The 21,533-nt window shown below is 43.8% G+C and overlaps 1 protein-coding gene across 1 annotated transcript in view; it reads left to right on the plus strand.

The window, feature by feature from the left end:
* frmd3 (FERM domain containing 3) overlaps positions 1 to 21,533 on the plus strand; it is a 202,122-nt gene that overhangs the window by 84,584 nt on the left and 96,005 nt on the right. The window contains exons 2-3 of the mRNA XM_078215399.1: positions 12,610 to 12,714; positions 17,984 to 18,026. Coding sequence (XP_078071525.1) covers positions 12,610 to 12,714; positions 17,984 to 18,026 — 148 coding nt within the window. The remainder of the gene's footprint in view (positions 1 to 12,609; positions 12,715 to 17,983; positions 18,027 to 21,533) is intronic.

The following is a 21,533-nucleotide window of genomic DNA, read 5'->3' on the forward strand; positions in this document are numbered from 1 at the left end:
GGTCTTTTTATTTATGATCTGTCCCCAAAGAGCCTCTGTGAACAACAGTTCATTCAAAGGGCAGAATTTGGGTGATGTGTCCCACCCACAATCTGAAATGTCCGCGGGGGTCACTGGCTCACCAAGCGCAGCAGCTTGACATCTCCAAGAGGGTGGGGGTCTTGATTGAGAAGCTAAAGTGGTGGAGGGGAGGGAAAGGATCACCCCACAGAAGGACGACGGAGGGGGGGAGCCCAGTCTAGTAAGGGGGCCTGTGAGGGAGGTGCCGCCCCTTTCATGCCTGACGTCTGAGCTGAGTGCCCTAATGGGCATCCCCCTCAACCTGAACTCCTCCAGCAAGACTCAAAACTGAGGCTCAGGTGGAAAATGGCTTTTAAGAGGCTAAAAATTGGCCACTCAACTGTTTCAATTGGGGTGAGGGTGGGAAGGCCATCCTAGGCCTTGCCTGCCCCACTGTGCCAACTAGCATTAACCAATTTCAGCTTCAATATTTTAAGTGACCTTGAGAGGATCAGAATTGAAACATTGTAGCAGTGCCATGACAAAATCAGAAACTTCACAGCTGAAAATCTAGCGTAACAAGGCAGCGCCATACTTCCTCCAACAGGGTTGTAGCCACAGCATTGCTGATTCTGAATGTGATTGGTCGTCTCAGCCCAGGTGCCACCTGGTAAGATGCATGGCTGAAGGTTCACTGTACCCCCATTATCCTCCTTGAACCTGATGGACAGAAGGTGGAGGTACTTGAATGTGACACTCTTTTGTTAACCAATAGACTTGATGATAAAAAGTGGTTGCTTAGTCTGGTTTGTTGGTCGAGGGAGTCTGACTAATAGTCAGAAGACCCAGTTGCTGAGGTAGTGGGCATATTGACTATGTATAATTGAATGATAAGACAGATGTTGGCGTAATCAGTTATTTCTTGGTCACCCGCAAGATAATTTACCCATTGCTGGATCCCTTACTTTTTCCTCTATTATGATGCCAGTGAAGCAGGTAGGTATTCCTTACTATGGGACATTGGAGACAATAATGACCTGGGTTGTTTATGATCTCATCGATTTTATCTCTGGCTGGATGGGCAGTCTGAACAATTTATTTGAATGGTAAAAAAAACTTACTGAGCTGTTGGCAATCGATGCCCTTGTTCATTTTAGACAGCAACTCCTTTAGTTGCCTAGTTAGTTTTCCCGATGTTGTTTCTCTATATCCAGGCAATTTGACACTCTTCTCAGGACAATAGCACCTGACAAACAATCATGATTACTTTGCCTGACGTTTTTCATTCTCCTTCATATGCCTTCCTGAGGTCTACATAGAACAGTACAGCACAGTACAGGCCCTTCAGCCCTCGATGTTGTGCCGAGCTTTGTCCAAAGCCAAGATCAAGCTATCCCACTCCCTATCATCCTGGTGTGCTCCATGTGCCTATCCAATAGCCGCTTGAAAGTTCCTAAAGTGTCCGACTCCACTATCACAACAGGCAGTCCATTCCACACCCCAACCACTCTCTGAGTAAAGAACCTACCTCGGACATCCCTCCTATGGGCGGCACGGTAGCACAGTGGTTAGCACTGCTGCTTCACAGCTCCAGGGTCCTGGGTTCGATTCCCGGCTTGGGTCACTGTCTGTGTGGAGTTTGCACATTCTCCTCGTGTCTGCGTGGGTTTCCTCCGGGTGCTCCGGTTTCTTCCCACAGTCCAAAGATGTGCAGGTTAGGTTGATTGGCCATGCTAAAAATTGCCCTTAGTGTCGTGGGATGTGTAGGTTAGAGGGATTAGTGGGTAAATATATGGGGGTAGGGCCTGGGTGGGATTGTGGTCGGTGCAGACTCGATGGGCCGAATGGCCTTTTTCTGTACTGTAGGGTTTCTATGATTTCTATGATGATGATATATCTCCCACCATGAACCTTATAGTTATGCCCCCTAGTAACAGCTACATCCACCCGAGGAAATAGTATCTGATGGTGAAATAGGTCTGATGGTGAAACTATTCCCATTTCATTGCAAGGCTGCCTGAGCTCATTCAGAAAAGTGTACATTGTGTAATCCTCAAGGAAGTGTTACATTGCTTAAATCAACAATTACCAAGCAAAACACTGTAGATGTTGGAGATCTGAAATAAAACAAAAATGCTGGAAAAACTCAGCAGGTCTGGCAGCATCTGTGGAGATGATTCAATAAGAACATAACATAATCAGGACAGATCAGTCTGCATGATCAATTCCCCTGCCACTGAATTCAATACCCTATCATTCATTTCACACTATGGCCTGAATTTTTGCATGATGCTGAAATTGACGGATGAGCATGGAATCCCAAGTCGCTTGCCCGTGAAAACAGCACTTCCTATTTTCACTGGGCTAGAAATGTGAGCAGGCCAGGGATCGCATATGCCACATCCATGGCTGTGTCTTGAGATACCATTAAGGGGTGTAGTTCTGTACAAGTTTGATTAGGCAACAACAAGGACAATATTCCCGTGGGAAAGCCCGACGATGGGCCATCCATTCCAGGATCAGCTAACAGTTGGACAACATTTACAGCTTTGACATTCACCTGAGCTAGGAATTCCCCAAACTCTGCACACTCAACCTGGGAGCAAAAATATGCTTCCTATGGCTCTAGAGATGTACAAGGTGCAGTGCAGCAACTCAACAATATTCCATCCCTCTTTGCGACCTCTACTTCCAAAACAAAATTGGCACCACTGTTGCAGGAACATCTTTTGTTTTCCTCCAAGCCATGTACTTACTATGTACTAGATGCTAGAACCCTATGGGTGTTCATATTCTTTACCATCACATTGTCACTGGATTAATTCCCTAAATACAACTGCAGAACCACAAACACCACAAGGATTATAGTGTTTTCAGGAGAACCCCATCTTTGCATTGTGAAGACAACTAGGGATAAATGTGGTTTTCCTAGCATGACCTGATTCTTGAGAAGACACTCAAACATGCAAAATATATATTCAAAAATTGTCTAGATGCCTGCAGGATAGTTTGGTGACATTTATGGAGTTGTGCACTGTTACTTTTAACTACATTTATACCAAACTGCAGGAACATATTGGCTTAAAATTAAGCTGTGTAATATTAGTGATATTCATATTAAAGCATTGTTATGAAATTCAATTGCTCACTATTGAAACTTAATACCTATTTATTTTCATACAATAGTATTATTGCAAATTTTGACTTTCATCCATTTTAAGCGTTTCAAAATCTATTCTGGATAGTCATGCATATCATATAAATGATACAAGAACCTAATTGGGAATTCATGCACTTTATGATTTAACGCTGACAAATAAAACTGCTTTTAAAAGGGATCACTGCTGTAAAACAGATAGTGATTCTCCTTGTGAAATCAAGCAGAGCACATTAAGTGCAAATGTCTAAAAGCTGCTGAAGGTGAACCAGCTTTGTTACCTAAATATACCAGTTGATGAGCCAGTAGCTCCCAGAACTTGCTTCTCATAGAATCATGTAATAGTACAGCCTAGTAATTCTGCACTGGATCTTTTGAAGAGCTACTCATCCCACTGTCCTGCTGTTTCCACATATCTCTACATTATTTTCTCCTTCAAATACGAATCCAATTCCCTTATGAAAGCTCTTATTCAATCTGTCTCACCAATCTATCAGGCAGTGCATTCCTAATTCTAACCACCTGTATTAAAACGTATTTCCCCATGTCCCCTCTGGTTCTTTTACCAATCATAAATCTGTGCCCTCTGGTTATCGACCCTTGAGCCATTGGAAACAGTTTCTCTTTATTTGTTCTATCTAAACTTTTCATGATCTTGAACAATTTATCAAATCTCTACAACCTTCTTTGCTCTAAGAATGACAACCCAACTTAGTCATAGAGGTTTACAGCATGGAAACAGGCCCTTCGGCCCAACCTGTCCACGCCACTCTTTTTTTTAAAACCCCTAAGCTAATCCCAATTGCCCGCATTTGGTCTATATCCCTCTATACCCATCATACCCATGTAACTATCTAAATGCTTTTTAAAAGACAAAATTGTACCCACCTCTACTACTACCTCTGGCAGCTTGTTCCAGACACTCACACCCTCTGTGAAAAAATTACCCTTCTGGGCACTTTTGTATCTCTCCCCTCTCACCTTAAACCTATGCCCTCTAGTTTTAGACTCCCAGACCTTTGGGAAAAGATATTGACTATCGAGCTGATCTGTGCCCCTCATTATTTTATAGACCTCTATAAGATCACCCCTCAGTCTCCTACGCTCCAGAGTAAAAAAGTCCCAGTCTATCCAGCCTCTCCTTATAACTCAATCCATCAAGTCCCGGTAGCATCCTAGTAAATCTTTTCTGCACTCTTTCTAGTTTAATAATATCCTTTCTATAATAGGGTGACCAGAATTGCACATAGTATTCCAAGTGTGGCATTACCAATGTCTTGTACAACTTCAACAAGACGTCCCAACTCCTGTATTCAATGTTCTGACCGATGAAACCAAGCATGCCAAATGCCTTCTTCACCACTCCGTCCACCTGTGACTCCACTTTCAAGGAGCTATGAACATGAACCCCTGGATCTCTTTGTTCTGTAACTCTGCCTAACGCCCTACCATTAACTGAGTAAGTTCTGCCCTGGTTCAATCTACCAAAATGCATCACCTCGCATTTGTCTAAATTAAACTCCATCTGCCATTCGTCAGCCCACCGGCTCAATTGATCAAGATCCCGTTGCAATTGGAGATAACTTTCTTCACTGTCCACTATACACCAATCTTGGTGTCATCTGCAAATTTACTAACCATGCTTCCTATATTCTCATCCAAATCATTAATATAAATGACAAATAACAGGGGACCCAGCACTGATCCCTGAGGCACATCGCTGGTCACAGGCCTCCAGTTTGAAAAACAACCCTCTACAACCACCCTCTGGCTTCTGTCAAGAACTGTAAGAAGTCTCACAACACCAGGTTAAAGTCCAACAGGTTTATTTGGCAGCACTAGCTTTCGGAGCCCCAAGCCCCTTCTTCAGGTGAGTGAGGACTCGTGTTCACAAACAGGGCATATAAAGACACAAACTCAATTTACATGATAATGGGTGGAATGCGAGTCTTTACAGGTAACTAAAGGTACAGACAATGTGAGTGGAGAGAGGGTTAAGCACAGGTTAAAGAGATGTGTATTGTCTCCAGCCAGGACAGTTAGTGAGATTTTGCAAGCCCAGGCAAGTCATGAGGGATACAGATAGTGTGACATGAACCCAAGATCCCGGTTGAGGCCGTCCTCATGTGTGTAGAACTTGGCTATCAGTCTCTGCTCAGCGATTCTGCATTGTCGTGTGTCATGAAGGCTGCCTTGGAGAATGCTTACCCGAAGATCAGAGGCTGAATGCCCGTGACTGCTGAAGTGTTCCCCGATTGGAAGGGAACACTCCTGCCTCGTGATTGTTGAGCGGTGTTCATTCATTCATTGTCGTAGCGTCTGCATGGTCTCACCAATGTACCATGCCTCGGGACATCCTTTCCTGCAGCGTATCAGGTAGACAATGTTGGCCGAGTTGCAAGAGTATGTACCGTGTACCTGGTGGATGGTGTTCTCACGTGAGATGATGGCATCCATGTCGATGATCCGGCACGTCTTGCAGAGGTTGCTGTGGCAGGGTTGTGTGATGTCGTGGTCACTGTTCTCCTGAAGGCTGGGTAGTTTGCTGCGGACAATGGTCTGTTTGAGGTTGTGCAGTTGTTTGAAGCCAAGAAGTGGGGGTGTGGGGGTGGACTTGGCAAGATGTTCGTCTTCATTGATGACATGTTGAAGGCTCCGGAGAAGATGTCGTAGCTTCTCCGCTCCGGGGAAGCACTGGACGACGAAGGGTACTCTGTCCGCCATGTCCCGTGTTTGTCTTCTGAGGAGGTCGGTGCAGTTTTTCACTGTGGCACGTCGGAACTGTCGATCGATGAGTCGAATGCCATATCCTGTTCTTATGAGGGCATCTTTCAGCGTCTGTAGGTGTCTGTTGCGATCCTCCTCATCCGAGCAGATCCTGTGTATACGGAGGGCTTGTCCATAGGGGATGGCTTCTTTAATGTGTTTAGGGTGAAAGCTGGAGAAGTGGAGCATCGTGAGGTTATCCGTGGGCTTGCGGTAAAGTGAAGTGCTGAGGTGACCGTCCTTGATGGAGATGCGTGTGTCCAAGAATGCAACCGATTCCGGAGAGTAGTCCATGGTGAGGCTGATGGTGGGATGGAACTTGTTGATGTCATCATATAGTTTCAATGATTGTTCGTCATGAGTCCAAAGGAAGAAAATGTCATCGATGTATCTAGTGTATAGCATCGGTTGAAGGTCCTGTGCATTGAAGAGGTCTTGTTCGAACCTGTGCATAAAGATGTTGGTATATTGAGGTGCAAATTTGGTCCCCATGGCTGTTCCGTGTGTCTGGATGAAGAACTGGTTGTTGAATGTGAAGACGTTGTGGTCCAGGATGAAGCGGATGAGTTGTAGAATTGCATCTGGAGATTGGCAGTTGTCGGCATTGAGTACTGAGGTAGTTGCAGCAATGCCCTCGTCATGGGGGATGCTGGTGTAGAGTGCCGAGACATCCATTGTGACGAGGAGTGCTCCTGGTTCAACTGCTCCATGTGTGCTGAGTTTCTGTAGGAAGTCCGTCTTGTCACGACAGAAGCTGGGGGTTCTTTGTACAATGGGTTTCAGGATGCCCTCGACGTAGCCGGAGAGGTTCTCACACAGGGTCCCATTGCCTGATACATTGGGATGACCGGGTGTGTTGGCCTTGTGTATCTTCGGGAGGCAGTAGAGATCTCCAACACGGGGAGTACATGGGATGAGAGCAAGGAGGGTGCTCTGAAAGTCCGGATCATTCAAACAACTGCATAACCTCAAACAGACCATTGTCCACAGCAAACTACCCAGCCTTCAGGAGAACAGTGACCACGACATCACACAACCCTGCCACAGCAACCTCTGCAAGACGTGCCGGATCATCGACATGGATGCCATCGTCTCACGTGAGAACATCATCCACCAGGTACACGGTACATACTCTTGCAACTCGGCCAACGTTGTCTACCTGATACGCTGCAGGAAAGGATGTCCCGAGGCATGGTACATTGGTGAGACCATGCAGACGCTACGACAATGAATGAATGAACACCGCTCAACAATCACGAGGCAGGAGTGTTCCCTTCCAATCGGGGAACACTTCAGCAGTCACGGGCATTCAGCCTCTGATCTTCGGGTAAGCATTCTCCAAGGCGGCCTTCACGACAACACAGAATCGCTGAGCAGAGACTGATAGCCAAGTTCCGCACACATGAGGACGGCCTCAACCGGGATCTTGGGTTCATGTCACACTATCTGTAACCCCCATGACTTGTCTGGGCTTGCAAAATCTCACTAACTGTCCTGGCTGGAGACAATACACATCTCTTTAACCTGTGCTTAACCCTCTCTCCACTCACATTGTCTGTACCTTTAAGACTTGATTACCTGTAAAGACTCACATTCCACCCATTATCTTGTAAATTGAGTTTGTGTCTTTATATGCCCTGTTTGTGAACACAAGTCCTCACTCACCTGAAGAAGGGGCTTGGGGCTCCGAAAGCTAGTGCTGCCAAATAAACCTGTTGGACTTTAACCTGGTGTTGTGAGACTTCTTACTGTGCTTACCCCAATCCAATGCCGGCATCTCCACATTCCGTCAAGAAGCCAATTTTGTATCCATTCAGATACCTCACCCTGGGTCCCATGAGATTTAACCTTATGCAACAACCTACCATGCAATACCTTGTCAAAGACCTTGCTAAAGTCCACGTAGACAACATCAACTGCATTGCCCCCATCTACTTTCTTGGTCACCCCTTCAAAAAATTCAATCAAATTTGAGACATCATTTTCCACTCTCAAAGCCATGCTGACTGTCCCTAATCAGTCCTTGCATCTCTAAATGCCTGTAGATCCTGTCTCTCAAAATACCTTCCAAAAATTTACCCACCACAGATGTGAGGATCACTGGCCTGTAGTTCCCAGGCTTTTCCCTGAAGCCCTTTTTAAACAAAGGCACAACATTTGCCTCTCTCCAATCTTCAGGCACGTCACCCATGACTATCGATGATTCAAATATCTCGGCTGGGGGACCTGCAATTTCCTCCCTACCCTCCCACAATGTCCTGGGATACAGTTCATCAGGTCCCGGGGATTTATCTACCTTGATGTGCTTTAAGACTTCCAGCACCTCCTTCTCTGTAACATGTACACTCCTCAAGACATCACTATTTATTTCCCCAAGTTCCCTAACATCCATGCTTTTCTCAACAGTAAATACTGATGAGAAATATTCATTTAGGATCTCACCCATCTCTTGTGGATCTGCACATAGATGACCTTGTTGATCCGTAAGAGGCTCTACTCTCTCCCTTGTTACTCTTTTGCCCTTTATGTATTTGTAGAAGCCCTTTGGATTCTCCTTTGCCTTATCTGCCAAAACAATCTCGTGTCCCCTTTTTGCCCTCCTGATTTCTCTCTCAACTCTACTCCTATGCCCCCTATACTCTTCAAGGGATTCACTTGATCCCAGCTGCCTATGCATGTCATGTGCCTCTTTCTTTTTCTTGACCAGGGTCTCAATATCCCAAGTCATCCAGGTTCCCTACTTCTGCCAGCCTTGCCCTTCACTCGAAGAGGAATGTGTTTACCCTGAATCCTGGTTAACACACTTTTGAAAGCGTGCCACTTATCAGACGTCCCTTTGCCTTCTCACAGACTCCCCCAATTAACTTTTGAAAGTTCCTGCCTGATACCATTAAAATTGGCCTTGCGGCAATTTAGAATTTTAACTTTTGGGCCAGACCTATCATTCTCCATAGCTATCTTAAAACCAATAGGATTATGGTCACTGGTCCCAAAGTGATCCCTCACTAACACTTCTGTCACCTGCCCTTCCTTATTTCCCAAGAGGAGGTCAAGTTTTGCCCCCAGATAAACTTCTCCAGTTTATCCGTGTAACTGTAACCTCTCGTTCCTGAAGTTATTCTAGTAAATCTCTCAGTAAACCTTTACAGTGTTGTAGTGTGTAGTGTGCAGAATTGGATATAATGCAATGTGTTTTTATGTTCTACCATAGTATATGGTGAACACTTTTGTGTTCTTATTGAGCTTTGTTCATATTTTGTTTTAGTTTCTGCAATAAAATAGATTTTAAATCAGAATGCAATGATCACTCCACTTAATTAGCACCACTACTGATTGAAAATTATCCTCAATGAGAGGATGAGATAAGAGCCAAGGACAGACCACGTAAGCATATGATTCAAATGGATTGTTAGGGTGGAGTTGTGGCTGGATTGGTGAGTGGGTTAAATGTTTAAAGCAATTATGTAATCTTTTTTCAAATGTAATTGAAACTCCTTCTGCTTTTTCTCTTGCATTGATTTCTAATATGCTTATATACTTTAGCTGTGATGCTTAAATGTAATAGCACTCACGCATCAACAGCAAACAGAAACTATATACATAATGAATATATTGATAGCTTTCATTCCACTTCCCACAGTTCCACTTTCATTCCATCCCTCCCAGAGCCAGCATTGGCTTTTCCTTGTCCTCACCTTCTACCACCTCAGCTTATACACTCCACTTATCCTCTGCCATTTGCTTCACCTCCAGAGTGATGCTCCATGAAACCTATCCCTTACCTCTTCTCCAGCTTTCAGGATTCCAAAGGAACCATTCTCTCTGTGAAACTCCGGTTCATGTTTTACTTGCCCCCAATATCCCTTCCCCTTCCCAAAGCATCTCCCTATCCAAGTGCAGGAGATGCCACACCTGCCCTTTTACCTTTTTCCTTCCCACTGTTCAGGATCCCTGAGAAACAGCAATTTACTTGAAAACCTTTCATCTAATATACTTTATTTGCTGCTGGCAATGCTGTCTCCACTACACTGACCAGACCAACCACACATTGGTTGACTGTTTTGGAGAACATCCCTGTTCTGTTCATGAGCATGACCCCAAGGGTCCAAGCTTCTGCCATTTTAGTGCTCCCTTATTCCAATTCTGATTATTTTGTTCTCAGCCTCCGACATTGTTTAGTTAAGTTCATGATAAACTCAAGGAGTGTTACCCCCTCATTCAATTAGGCCCCCAACAGCCTTTTGGACTCAACGTTAAGTTCAACAATTTCAGGCCATAACCTCTGTCCACAGAATTGGGGACAGAAGTTAACAGATATTGATAATGGTTCTGTTATTCCCAATTACACCTCCTCTTGACCCATCTTTACCTGTCCCATTGTCATTCCCTTTTGCCTTAATAATATCATTCCTTTTGTTACCTGGGCCCAGATTTTCTCTCCTGAAGCAGGTAGTTTGAATTGGAAAATTTCTCGGCTTCCTGGACCCACCATGGGAGAAACTCCCCTGAATGACAGGATCTTCATTCCCAGGGGATGTGCCGGATGGAGTGGGGCCCACTGCCCCCAGATGCAGGTTGGGGGTGACCACGGGGACTGCTACCGTTTATTTTGGTTTTCTGGAAGTTCATTCCAGTTGTTTGCTCATGTTTTAGGCCCTCTAGTTCTTACTCCTCACACCCCAACCTTCTCAATGTCGCATCCATGCAAACCCATGTCCTTCTATCCACCCTGATGCCCACTTGTATCCTCCTTGCCAACTTAATGACAGCTCATGCCAACTCATTCCAACCCCTATCACACTTGGCCCTTACAATCTTCATGCCAACTCACCCAGTATTCACCATGGGCAGCCCACAGGACTACTTTGAAATGAAATTTTTAAAATATCACTTGTGGTCATGAAAGACAATTCAAAACGTTTACATCTTGTCAATTTTTTAATCCCTTATAAAAACAATCTCCTCTACATAATGTCACCTCAAAGATGGCTAATTGTTTAACAACCTCTTTAAGCAGTATATTAAACTATGAACTTAGAGCCTCCCCGCTGAGGTAATTTTAGGTTCTGGAAGGCAATAAAGCATTCATAGCATTCTTAAGATACTATCATCAAATCACTATTCTAACTGTTAGAATACACTTTTTCTTTAACTCTCACCTGCATAGGAAAGCTTTTTAAATTTTTTAAACAGCTGTGGATTTAAATAACTTAGAAACACAGTAGTTTTATAAGTTTTTTTTGCCCTTCAGAAGCATTTATGTCTCACCTAAAAATTGTAACTTGCACACTGTGGGTTAATACGCTTGCTGCAGTGAAAATGGGTTCTGTTTGAATTCATCATTGAGTTCAAATGACCTTGCTGAGTTTCACTTTCTTTCATGTGTGAGTCATACCCCACCACTTCTATCCATAACAGGGAAAATTGGATATTTTGGAAATAGGGATGGGAATTCTGAATCTGTGTCCTGTTCACCATTTTGGGAGGTCTGCAGAGCCTTCACCACCTCTATGAAGCTCTGGATAATCTCTCCTGCTTTTCACAAACCTTCCCTTTGATTTTCCTCCCCTTCTCCCTTTCCTGCTCTGTACTTGCTCAAAATCTATTACATCTCTAATGTGACCATTTGAGATGGCCATCGACCTGAAATTTTGGGCGGAGATTTTTGATTTTGTTTTCTCTGTGTTGTATTAGGCGGGAAAAGCAGTGGGCAACCCATCAGTTGCCTTGCCTGGTTCGCCCGCCATATTTGTAAATGCTTAGAAAGAAAAACATGGAAGGAATGGGTCCCATGACGTCAGAGCCTGCCCTGCCAGCAGCCTTGGCTCCTGACAGATTGGAAATCTGAAAATAATAAAAATAAAATCAGAAAAACCCCACGGATTCCTCCTCCCTCCCTCCTTGGTTTTGGGACCCATCAGTGTGACATCATGTTGGTGAATGGAATACCCAAATTCCCAAGTGGATGTTAATGAATTCAATTGGGATTACTGATCATTCATGGCAGGAACCCAATTACACCATTGGCTGGTGGGGGTGGAAATCCCGCCAGTGTAAAGGCCATTTTGGGACTCCCATCGGATTCTCTGCCAAAAACCGCAGCAGAAAATACCCCTCCCTAAGCTCCTTTTATCACTCCACAAATGCTGCCAGATCTGCTGAGTATTTCCAGCAAGTTCTACTTTTATTTTAGATTTCCGGTTCCACAGTGTTTATGTGTTTGGAGAAATATCTTGCAGTTCATTCAGAAGCGTGCCTAATGTTGCTGCTCGTCCAATAAACAGATGATGAATGGCAAACACAAATCCTCAAAAGTGTTGAATGGGTCACTTAAACAACATTTTTGTCATGTGAACTGTCATTAAATTGTGCTCCTCATTCATATCCTCAGTCAATGTACAAATTATTTAATTTTAACCCAGGTGAGAATAGGCTGAAGCTCTTTTTTCAGACATTGAGTGAAAAATAATTTTATTTGGAATTTCAGCATGTTATTTAATCTGTTAACAGTTTGTTAGTTGTATCAAACAATTTCTGAATTCCTATATTGACAAAAAATAACTTCATTGCCTACAGGATACCAGAAAGATCTGATTTGAAACTTAATAAACTAATAAAATATGTTGACCATAAAAGCACCACACTGCTGTTTATTTGAAAGGGACTTTATTCTTTTGTCTTTGCAGAGAGACACCAAAGGCCAGTTCCTCATTGATCACGTCTGCAACCATTTCAGCTTGTTGGAGAAAGATTACTTTGGCATTAGATATGTTGATCCAGAGAAACAAAGGGTATGTATTGGTGGATTTATATTCATATAGAAAAAAGCTCCTTTACTTTCTCATTTCCCCCTTCTCTTCTGAGCACATGGACTTGTACTGTGGTACTATGTCATGGACACTGCCAACCGTCTGGTACCATGTCTAAGTCTCATCTTTACTTGCAAACATAGACAGTGAAAGTCAGCTGGCCATTAGATTGTCATTGAATCTACTTCAGTCCTTGCTTGAGGCACTCATAAAAGCACTTCCGATAAAGTCACTGGCTGGCCATCGGGCTCAGAGCTGATATTTCCATTCGCCAGAACATAGTGAAGCTGAAATGAGCATTAGTCTCTCAATTATTGCCTTGACTAAGGTCAGCTAACTCAGCATAAACTAGAGGGCTTCCATTACAGATGGATGAGTGCCTGCATCAGCACCTTAAGGAGGAATGCTGAAAACGTTGCAGGGTCAATGCAGCAGCAGATTAACGTGGTTAGGACATGTAAAGTGCACACACTGCAGCGAGGAGTTAAATGTAAGGAAGCTTTTATGGGTTGAAAATACCAAAATGAATGAAGAAAAAAATGCCTGACCTGCTGAGCCTGACTATAATTTATGATGCCTGAAGGTTGTGCTGTCAGTGGCTGCCTCCTGATATTAACTGCCCATGTATTTCTGGGCATGTTGAAGAAGCAGCATTGATAACATTGTCTGACATGACAGTACACTGTTGTCCTAGCTGTGCTGTTTATTCCCTGTAGCAATCTATCCATGAATTTTTTTTCTGCCACTCTGTGCCCCCCAACCACTTTCCACCTAAACTCTGTTGGCAGCAGGATCACTGACTGTCTAATTTAAGGCCTACCCAAAAATCAGAATGGATGGTAAGACAGCCATTTACTTTAAAAAGAAGAGTTTTGTCCTGTTCCTGATTTGTTTATTCTGGAATCACGGCAGTAGTGAAATGGAGATAAGCTCTTTAAAAAAAAAAATTATGATCCCCTTCAAGTTTGGTTGGGAGGTCTTATGTCCCAGTGTGTAGTACCCTTCTTTTGGACTGGAAGCTCTGTGTTTAAGTCCCTCTCCAGGACTTGATTGCTATGGAAGGTGTGTTCATATCGTGTAAATCCTTCCAAGACTCTTACGGCAGACAGTAAGAGCAGGAGAGACTCCTGGCCAGCCATCAAGTTGCATCCCTCAAGCTATAGCCACTCGTGACAGGCGAGCAACCTGTTCCAGGAATTCTAGCTATGGAAACAGACATAAGCAAATGCTTTGTCTGCTTCGTGTGTCATTAGACACAAAAAAGCCTCAAAATCGATGTTCATGGGGGGATTTCTCCGGCCATTTACGCCGGCGGGATTCTCTGGTCCCGCTGGCAGCACACCCCCTCCTGCGGGTTTCATAGTGGCATGAGGTGACATTGGGAATCTGAATGACAGTGGCAGGATCAGAGAATCCCGCTGCCAGTGAACAGTACACCTCCTCCCGCTGCTGAGAAACACGTGGCTGGGAGGCCAGAGAATTCCCCCCTATGTCGGGGACAGTGCAATTTAAAATATAATATTTCTCTCCTCATCTCTGCCATTCCCCACACTTGTAGAATAGTAACCATTAGATTCTTTTGTTTTTTTTCTTTTGGTGATGCAATATGCGACTTGCTTAGTTGTGAGGCCAGATTTTAATCTAATTTCCTCCTCCCATTGCATTGTTGGGTACCATTTCCGTTGTTCTCTGGTGATGGCCTGATTCCTCAGTAATTTTGATTCCCATCTAACGTCAGTGATATCTTTGTCAGGTGTCAGTATCTGAATGCTAATTAAAATCTCCTACAGCTGATGGGACACTCAGTGAGGCGTTTACCCCAAAGAAATGATCTGCCAATTACTTGGGCCCAGATTGCAATATTACTTGTTTTATGTGACTGCCCAAGATTAATTTTTGCTGCTGCATATCATGTGTTGTTCTCTGGTGCCTTTTTCCATGTTATTCATTTAGTTTTCAAGAAGAGTGTAGAAGGGGGCACAGAAATGCTTGGGATTTTGAAGATGATTAAAACAAGGTAGACTAGTTTAGAGTAGGGATCACAGTGTGCCTTAAGGAATCACAAAGTGCCTAAAATATATATGTAATGCGAAGTTATTGTCTGCATAGACACATATATAATCATTGGTCGAGAATTTTGAATAAGTATTGTTGATTTAAAATGTATTTTCAAATGTCTTGTAAGCTTTGGCCAAGATGCAGCTTGCCCCAAAGCATAATGGGAAATGAGCAGAACTAGACAGGCCACATTCTTTGGAAACAATAGGGTATAGAATATGTTCTCTATTATCAGTAGGACACCATGCAGCTGCAAGCTACCAAGGTTTAAAATGAATGGAGATATTTAGCTTCCAGTTGCAGTGAATAGAAGTATTCAGCTTTTACAGACAAGGGATAGCTAGCAAGCGGAAGGAAATGATTCCCTCTCCATTCCTATGGTTTGCAGGTGGTGAGGGTGATCCTTGAACCTACCAGATTTGTGTAGGTAAGGCCAGAGAATTGCCCCCTATGTCTGACCAGTGGTAAGGTTGCTAGGCAACTGGGGGGGGGGGTGGAGTGGGTGGTGGGGGGAAAGAACTTCAGGGTCCAATTGACCAATGAATTCCCAATTCTGCTAGAAGGTAGAATGCTATTGGCCAAGGTAAATAATGTGTCTTAATGTAATTGGATTATCCAGTTTGGATGATAGGTTGGGCGGGAGAAACAAATCTTTGGAAAAAGTATATCTGTTTTACACATGTACTGTAACATCAGAGAGAAGTTGGAATCTCCCAACTGTTTCTCTCCCAATGCGTGTTGGTCAATAAAGAAAGTCTTTAACTGCATACTGTTTTTTGCAAGTCTTTGTATTAGTTGAGTTCAGCTCAATACATGGCACCAGACAGAAGCCCCCAGAAAATTCCTTTGCAGAGAGCTAAATATTCAAGGTAGTTGAGAAGGGAATTTCACAGTAACTTCATTGCAGTGTTAATGTAAGCCTTACTTGTGACTAATAAATAAACTTTAAAAAAAACTTCACTTTAACTTTTAAGTCACACTAGGGGCAATTCTAAATCCTACACTTGGTGGGAACTAATTCAAGTACTGTTTAGGGTTGCCAGTTCTGTTTGGAGGCACTCTTGGATGTTTGATTATGTGACATCCTGACCCCCATCACGTTTCACCATGAGAAACCTGATCACATGATATGTATCCATGTGACATCTAGCCACATGATATTTAATCATGCAACTTTCGCAAATGTTAGTGTTATTGCATTTACTATATAAAGGTTGCGTATCCTGTAGAATATTTGCTTGTGCTTTTGGGCAAATTTCAAGAATTAGATAGTCACCCATTAGCAGGGTAAGAGGGGAAGAGAGGAAATTGACGAAAACGGCCCTCTTTTAGAGACCAATCTCATTTCAGGATCTCCCCCATCATTTTGCTGATCTCATGATTGCTAAGACCCCAAATGTTGATTACCCCTCCCAATTCCTGACTCTCCAGCCTCCTTCCAGCTGCATTCCATGCGGTTACATCTCCCTGGTTTTAGAGAGGATAGGTCACAGACTGCGATGGGAAACTTAAATTGCTGATCTCCTAGGATGCTGGAGGCAGTGCTCAGGAAAGGAATCCCTAATTCTGGAAATCTGCCTGTCTTTCTGGGAGGGTTGGGGGAATGTGAATACAGTTAAAATGGGGCAGACGATATATCCTTCTGCACTGATCTGGCTGATGGCATTTTAAAATTGCAGGCAGCAAAGGGTCTAACTTGGCAGGATCCTTATTTAAATATACAGATTGTATTCCAGTCTGGGGTCTGACTGCTAGATTAATTTGTCAGGAAATGGTTTAGGACCAGAAGAGGACTAGAAAAGTAAGTTTTTTTCCGTTTCCTTGCAGGAGTGCTCTTTGGGTCCCACCGGGATATCTTGAGCATATTTTGATGCCCAAGGGATAAAGGGCTTCCTTTCACCTACTGCGATCCCAATCAGATCCCACTCCTGATCATTTACTGTCGCACTGAGGACGATTCTGTATAATTCCTGGCAGTTGCCCAGTGGCACCGTAATGAAGTCCAGCTGTTAAAATTAGCCAGGCCTCCTTAATCCTGCTGCCATCCTTGGACTGGCCAGTTTCTCACAGGGCCACATTTTCACCCGAGACTTAAATTCACCCCCATTGCTTCAGGGCAAGGAAAATATTACAAGTAAGATTATATCGATTTATAGTTTACGTTCCAGGCCTTGACATTTCCGGTGAACAGATCAGGAGCTTTTCTCTAGGTGAAGATGTTAGAAATGCTCTTCCAGGCTGCGCAAAATTCTTCTTGCGTGCCGCAGTCTCTCCGTGCCTTGCTGGGATTGTTATCTATTTTTAATGACAGATTTATAACTCCTCTTCATGGACAAACACCAGTTTTCCTGCCCTCCTCGATTGCCGAGTTGCCTGTTAGTGCTCATGCAATATTGATAGCTTCCTGTGTGCATTAAATGAGGGCCTCACATAGAAATGGATCCGATGGCCACCCCATCACCTGCCTGTCTATTGTACAGAGTTATCAAATATTTTGGCCGCTGTTACGTTTGTTTCATATAACATAGAACAAGCCAATTTTGAAAAAATAAAACTTTTATTTTTCTACTTGCAAGTTTCAAAAAATTGTTTCTGAATATTTTTAAAATAAATATCTAAGTGACAGTGCATCCTTTTATCATGTTGCTTTGTGTGACCTTTCCTTCCAGCCAGGCTGAGTTATGTGATCAGACTACAGATTGTTATTGAAGGATATTCAAGTATAGTTACGGATATTGTATCGGCATTCCATTTTCATCTGTACTGCATATCCTGACTCCAACCATCCCGCAAGATGTCACATTTTATATCATTCAGCTGAGTGCTGATGGAACTCGAGACTAGTATGACATGTTAACATTAAAGACTTAAATTTTGAAAATCAGTACTGTAACTAGGAGGCTACTGTGATTACTTAACGTTCTTTCTAATTTCTCCAGAAACACAAGAGATTCTTTTGTCACAATTGCATTTGAATTTTGGCATTTGTTTGGTATGTACTGAGTAAATGCTGGCCGAATAATTTTTTGTTTCGTAGGTTCACATTCCTAATATAAGCAATGAGACCTTTGAGATTCATTAGCAACTATGTTATACAAGACAAAGTGATTGTTGTTGTGTGAGAGAGAGAATTACAAAGATAGAAAAAACTGTAGTATTGTCTAATTTTTGATCTCCAATTTTTATTTCCTAGCATTGGCTGGAACCCAACAAGTCAGTCGTGAAGCAAATGAAATGTAAGTTTTGACAGATTGTTTTTCAGTGTAAATGCAGGTTAAAAATGTGGACAGTCCTGTGTACACCAGGCATTGCACTATACTCCGGCATTATCAACCAATTGAGAGAAATTCTGACACATTCAGACGAATTTATATTCTGTAATCCAATTGTATTACTGATTATAATGGATCATTTAGATACCCACTGCCTCTCTGAGCTGGTTACTTCTATTTTTGCATCTTCTGCTTGTGTCCTGTGTCATCGTTAGTTATTGATTTATAGCACCTTGAAATGATTTTATTCAATAGGACATTTGAAGATACTTTAATTACATCTGTAATTGCTAGTGCTTTGTACATCCATCATGGGAATATCCTAAAATATCACCCATGGGTTAGTAATCACATTTTGGCTGGGCAATTGGTTTATTGCATAAAGTAGTTAGTATACCTGCAGTCCTTGCCCAAAAGTGAGGTCTGAGGCTTGTTGGAAATTAAGTCTTGGTTCTCATCAGACATTCAGGTTGCTGGTCTGCACTCTCTCAGAATTGGAGGGCTAAGAGAAAGAGCCAGCCCAGAGGGTGGATCTGGGCAGTTTAAGAGAGGTGGGGGAGGAGAACAGTAATTTGAGCATGAAGGCTGGGAATAGCGCTGTCAGTAGCTATTCCTGGTTTATTCCTGGTTACTGCTGAGTAACCAGGAATAAGCTTGGCTGCTCTTCAGAGACCTCAAATGGTCACTTTAGTAACTATTAGTTAGGATGTTGCATATTCTGAAACTGTACGCATGGTGCTTTGTACTTCAGGTTATGAATGGCTCTGTCAGCAACTCCTAAAGTACCTGTGCTGGAACCAACTCATCCGGTTGGATTTTATGGGGTGCTGTGTCTCCCCCCCCCGCCCCCGCGCCCCCGCACCCCCCCCGCCCCCACCCCTCCCGCCCACCACTAAAATATTGGAGCCCACCTTTGTAAGGAACCTGCTGTCCCACAGCTACATTACACTCTGCAGAGCACTAATTGACTCCAGGCACCATCACCTGGGGAGAATGTCCCGCCTTAGGGAGCTGCTGGTCAATCCAATTGGCCGGCAACTCTGTAGATCCAGCAGTGCCAGCTTTGAGCAATGGCCACTGCGGGAACTGCGGAAGAGAAGGTTGTGTAAGTTGGACTTCAGGTAAGTCCGGTGCGTTAACGGGCCAGTGAGTGTGGTGAGGAGTTGGGGGATCAGTTATGAGAGACTTGGGGGAGAGTTAGAGGAAAGGGTATAACTTATTGAGGGAAAGAAGGGGAATGTCTCTAATGAGTACAGGGGATCATAGAAACCCTACAGTGCAGAAGGAGGCCATTCGGCCCATCGAGTCTACACCGACCACAATCCCACCCAGGCCCTACCCCCACATATTTTACCCACTAATCCCTCTAACCTACGCATCTCAGGACTCTAAGGGGCAATTTTTAACCTGGCCAATCAACCTAACCCGCACATCTTTGGACTGTGGGAGGAAACCGGAGCACCCGGAGGAAACCCACGCAGACACGAGGAGAACGTGCAAACTCCACGAGGATGTTCCAGAGGAGGTACCACCCCATTCTTACACAACACCAATATCAGATTGGCCAGTCAAAGCTGCTAGGTTGCCTCCTTGGCCTGTGCCTTTCTCTTCCAAATGTAAAATAGTGGCAGGACTCATTGAGTCGCTTAATGGTAGCTTGAGATCCAAGGGTGATGCCTCCACCACTCACAATAAAAAGAGAGATCGGCCTAGAGCATTTGGGAAGGTGGTGGGTCGACCAGGCACTGCATTTTAAGAGACCCCGCGCTTTTAAACATGCTGACGGAGGGCCATGAAATCAAACTCCTCAATGCAGCAATTGTGGGGATGTTGGAGATCCCATTTTTCAGATATTAAACTGAAGCCATGTCTGAAGTAGATAAAGGTATGTTATAGCATTCTTTGAAGGAAAGCATACTGCCTGTCACTGAACTTAAGGACTAATGCATAGATAACAAAGTTGTTATGCTAAAGGTGTGTTGAGATGCTTTCTAATTGTAAAGTATTTAATCTTAACTACCAAACCCTTCCATTAATAGCATTTCTTTCCCAATGCATAATAGTGCTCTTTAAATGTGCACAATCTCCTTGTCAACTAAAGCTCCAGTATGCCCAATAGTAGACACCAGGATCTGTGAGACCAACTCCATGTCTCCTCAATCATCTGAATTGTCCTTGTACCAAAAATTACACATTGTTATTTCTATCAATGCAACTTTTATACGTCTTCGAGTGTCTGTTGCTATGTTCATTGTGTTTTGTCTAGTTGCTTATCGGTGTAGTTCAAGTGTATGGGTGAATCGTGTACTGGACAAGCTTGTGCTGCTTTTTAAGTGTCCCCTTCATGGGGAGGAGGAAGTAATGTGGATGACTGCTTGGTAGAGATGGGGGTGACCCAGTCCATCCGACTCCTGTTATGAACATGGCCCTGTGTGTGTTGGCACCATGACTGTTGTTGAAGTGGTTGCTTTGTGATATAACTGTGATCATTTGAGTGGAGCAATATAAAAGATGAGATGTAGAATTGCTTTGAAAGATGATCACCATCATTTGTACCAACTCCTAACTAATCCCCTGCTTCTGGGCATTTTGGATGCAGGGCCTTATGATGATTGGGCGGTGTGGTTTGGGGGGGAGAGATAGTGTGGGGGTTAATTGGGGTGTGGGAATTGAGGTGATGATGGTCAACATGGTCGTGTGAAGCAGACCTGGGACGCAATGAGGTTGTTGAAGCTTTGCCTTATTGTTGTCCTTGTCTGGTTTCCCAATTTTCTGAATTCAGGGAAAGGAGTAGGTTAGAACTGAGGGAGTAGCTTTTAATTTACGTCCAGGGTAGAAAACAGTATAGAGTAGGTCGGCTTCCCTTATCATCTCACATATGAAAAAGAGTGAATAATGGATGGCTGATCAGCTATTGCCTGTTTTCTGCCATTGCCATTTACTCATGCCAAGTACTTGCTGCCTCCGCCCTCCCACACGGTACTCGTTCTCTCCTGTCCGGTACTCGCTCTCTATCCCTCCCACCCGGTACTCTCTCCCCTCCCTCTCTGGACAAATGCTCACTCCCTTCCCCCTCCTGTCTGGTACTCGCTCCCTTGCAAGGTTTCCCTGCATCCAGGGTGCCATTGATTGCATCCAAGTGGCCATCAAGGTGCCAGCTGGGCACCTTTGTCAATAGGAAGGGGTTTCACTCCATGAATGTTCAGATAGTTTTGACCACAGGACCCAGATTCTACAGGTTTATGTGAGGTACCCTATCAGCTCCCATGATGCCTACATACTGAGACACTTGCAGGTGTCAAGGCTGTTTGTGGTTCCAGCTTGCCTTAATGGAAGGTTATTGGGTGACAAGGGGCATCCCGTGAAAAGGTGGCTGATGATGATGCCTCTCAGGCACCTGAGGGCACAAGTGGAGGAGGGAAACAATCATTGCCATGTATCCACAAGATAGTGGTGGAGTGGACAGTAGGT

The sequence above is a fragment of the Mustelus asterias genome, chromosome 6 (genome assembly GCF_964213995.1).
Source record: "Mustelus asterias chromosome 6, sMusAst1.hap1.1, whole genome shotgun sequence".
NCBI classification, from domain to species: Eukaryota; Metazoa; Chordata; class Chondrichthyes; order Carcharhiniformes; family Triakidae; genus Mustelus; species Mustelus asterias.